The 2,683-nt window shown below is 35.0% G+C and overlaps 1 protein-coding gene across 2 annotated transcripts in view; it reads right to left on the reverse strand.

Moving 5' to 3' along the window:
* The window catches only part of TBC1D7 (TBC1 domain family, member 7), a 26,138-nt gene that overhangs the window by 22,018 nt on the left and 1,437 nt on the right, over positions 1–2,683 (reverse strand). For both annotated transcript variants that reach the window (XM_008571036.1, XM_008571035.1), the window contains exon 2: positions 1,474–1,620. In XM_008571036.1, coding sequence (XP_008569258.1) covers positions 1,474–1,585 — 112 coding nt within the window. In that variant the 5' untranslated portion in view covers positions 1,586–1,620. The remainder of the gene's footprint in view (positions 1–1,473; positions 1,621–2,683) is intronic.

Consider the following 2,683-nt stretch of genomic DNA (forward strand, 5'->3'; position numbering starts at 1 on the left):
AAGTTTCTCAATATCTAGAAGAAGAAAAAAAAAGTTAGCTTTTTATGCTGATCATGGTATGTAAAAAGTGCATTTCATTTTTAAAATTGAAAGTATAGTTATGACATTTCTATAGGGAAGTCACCACATGATCAGTAAATTTAGGAAAGGTAATGGTCTGATTTCTAGACCCAGTCTTCTGCCAACTATGCTATTTAAAAATAATCAGCATTTTACAGCATAGGAGATGCATTTTGCATATATTTCTACATTCCCTGTAATATTAGCAGTAGTTACTAGTTATAGAATTTATGTCATTTAATCCACATTGCAAACCTGGTAGGTAGTTATTAATCTAAAAATACAAAAACTGAAGCACAAAGCAGTTAAGTGAAAATGGGGGGAAATTCCCATTTTCCAATAATTTAATTATTAAATTAATTAATATTAAATTAATAATTAAAATTAATTAATAATTAAAATTAATTTATACTTAACCACCCTAGCCCTCAATTCCTCTACTTATCAAAGGACAATAATAATACCAGACATATTTAAAGCATGGACAGTTCGGTGAGGACCAAAGATCAGGTAAGAAATGTTTTAAGGGGCCGGCCCAGTGGCGCACTGGAGAGTGCGCCGCTTGGGAGCGTGGCGGCACTCCCACCAAGGGTTCGGATCCCATGTGGAGACCAGTTCCCACTCACTGGCTGAGCGCGGTGCGGGCACAACACCGAGGGTTGCAATCCCGTTGCTGGTCCCCGGTACGGGCGCGACACCAAGGGCTGCGATCCCATTACCGGTCAGTAAAAAAGACAGAAAGGAAAAAAAATAAAAAATAAATGTTTTGAGACTTTAAAAGCACTCTACAAAAATAAAGTATTACGTTTAATTATGGTTCAGTTTACTCTGCTTTGGTTAACAACAGACCTTATTATGACTGGTTTAAAATAAACTAAAATCTGAAAATACAATGCAGTCTTAGTAATTCCATTAAAAAAAAAAATGACCAGGGGCTGGTGAGTCAGCTCAGTTGGTTAGAGTGCAGCCTTATAATACCAAAGTCACGTGTTCAGATCCTCGTACTGGCCAGCTGCCAGGAAAAAAAAAGTTGAATTAGAAGTGGAATTAAGGTGTTACAAAACTAGGAAAATTGAATGGCCTCTAAGAAAAAACAAAAAAATCATGGCCAGAGTTGTTGCAAATTTACCCAGAAGCTGTGATGACACATCTAGACACCGAGAAAAGAAAATATACAGGTTTAATAAAAGAAAAAATATTATTGTCTTCTTTCAAAAACTTCTGACTTTCAGTTAAATATAAACTTGAAACATCTATAACTTTTCTCAAAATATTCCATTCTGCTGCCATCATATCACTAAAATATATAGCAAATAACAAACACCTCTGAATATCTTTTAAAGCAATAATTACTTCAATACATCTGGGATGACTGAGAACCACTGCTAGCTTAATTAAACTTATAAAACCCACCCAGACGGTCATCTTTTAGGAGAATTTCTAATGATTTCTTTTCTTCAACTCCACGAAACCCCACTTTTTCATAATATACTGAACGAAAGTTTCTCTGAGAGTCCTCAGTCATGTTTCATTCTTGGAGTGGGGTAGTGGGAGAGATGCCTAGAAACAAAAGAACAATTATTAAAAAAATTTTCAATGATTTTCAATAAATCTGATATGCTGATAAACAACCTGACCTTGTATAGGACTCAATATTAAATCTTTCCTTTTTCACCACTTTAACACCACCTCACCTATCCACCTTGGCCAAAAAACAAGTCAAAAATCCTCTGAGCAACTAAAATAGATGGCACAAGGTTTATGCACTAGAGCTCCTACTGTCTGAGAGCACAATGGGCTATTCTGTAGCCATCATCAATGCGCAAATAAAAAAGTTACAGAAATGGAAAGCCAGGCAAGATATGTTATGCAAGAGGGGTTACCAAACAGTATACACTATGATTCGGTTATTGTTTTCACAAAAGTGTACACCAAAAAATTTAAAGACTATATTCCCAAATGTCAGTGATGGTTATCTTTATTTAGGAGTCTACATTATTTTAACCTTCTTTCTTTTGCTTGACTGTGTTTTCTAAAATGGGCATTTTGTAAAATGAAAATTTAAGTTATATAAAAATAAAAAGCCACAAGTTCCTCCCTTATTTTTCTTTTACTTTTGAAACATAATTCTATCAAAGGTAGTTATCAAAATTCAAAACCCACGACAGATAAATGGCATTAAATTATAACCAGAAGGTAAGGAATGTAGCGGGTTGATGAATGACAGCACAGAGTGGGAGACAAAAATGATTTAAAATCTGGTATGAGAACTCAAAAAACTCAGTGGTCTCAGGTTCTTCCACAATAACCGTCATAATGTTGAGGGCAAATCATCAAGAAAAGATCAGACGAGGCTGGCAATTCAAGAACAAAAAAGATGTAATGCATTTTCCAAAAAGTATTGCACTGTCTCAACCAAACGCTTAAAGTGTAAGTGCAAAAAAGAGTAAATCCTCAGGAATTAAAAATCCTGAGACCTACCAATGGCCAGGGGAGGGTTTCTTTCTTTTTGAAAAGACAGCATCTGAACTGATTCTGTTACCGGAAAGATTAGGATTCTTTTAGAAAAAGAAATTCTAAAGGGCTCTGAGCTTTCAGGAGCAGGTGTTAAAAAAAAAAAAAA

This window comes from Galeopterus variegatus, unplaced genomic scaffold (assembly GCF_000696425.1).
Source record: "Galeopterus variegatus unplaced genomic scaffold, G_variegatus-3.0.2 Scaffold656, whole genome shotgun sequence".
Lineage (NCBI taxonomy): Eukaryota > Metazoa > Chordata > Mammalia > Dermoptera > Cynocephalidae > Galeopterus > Galeopterus variegatus.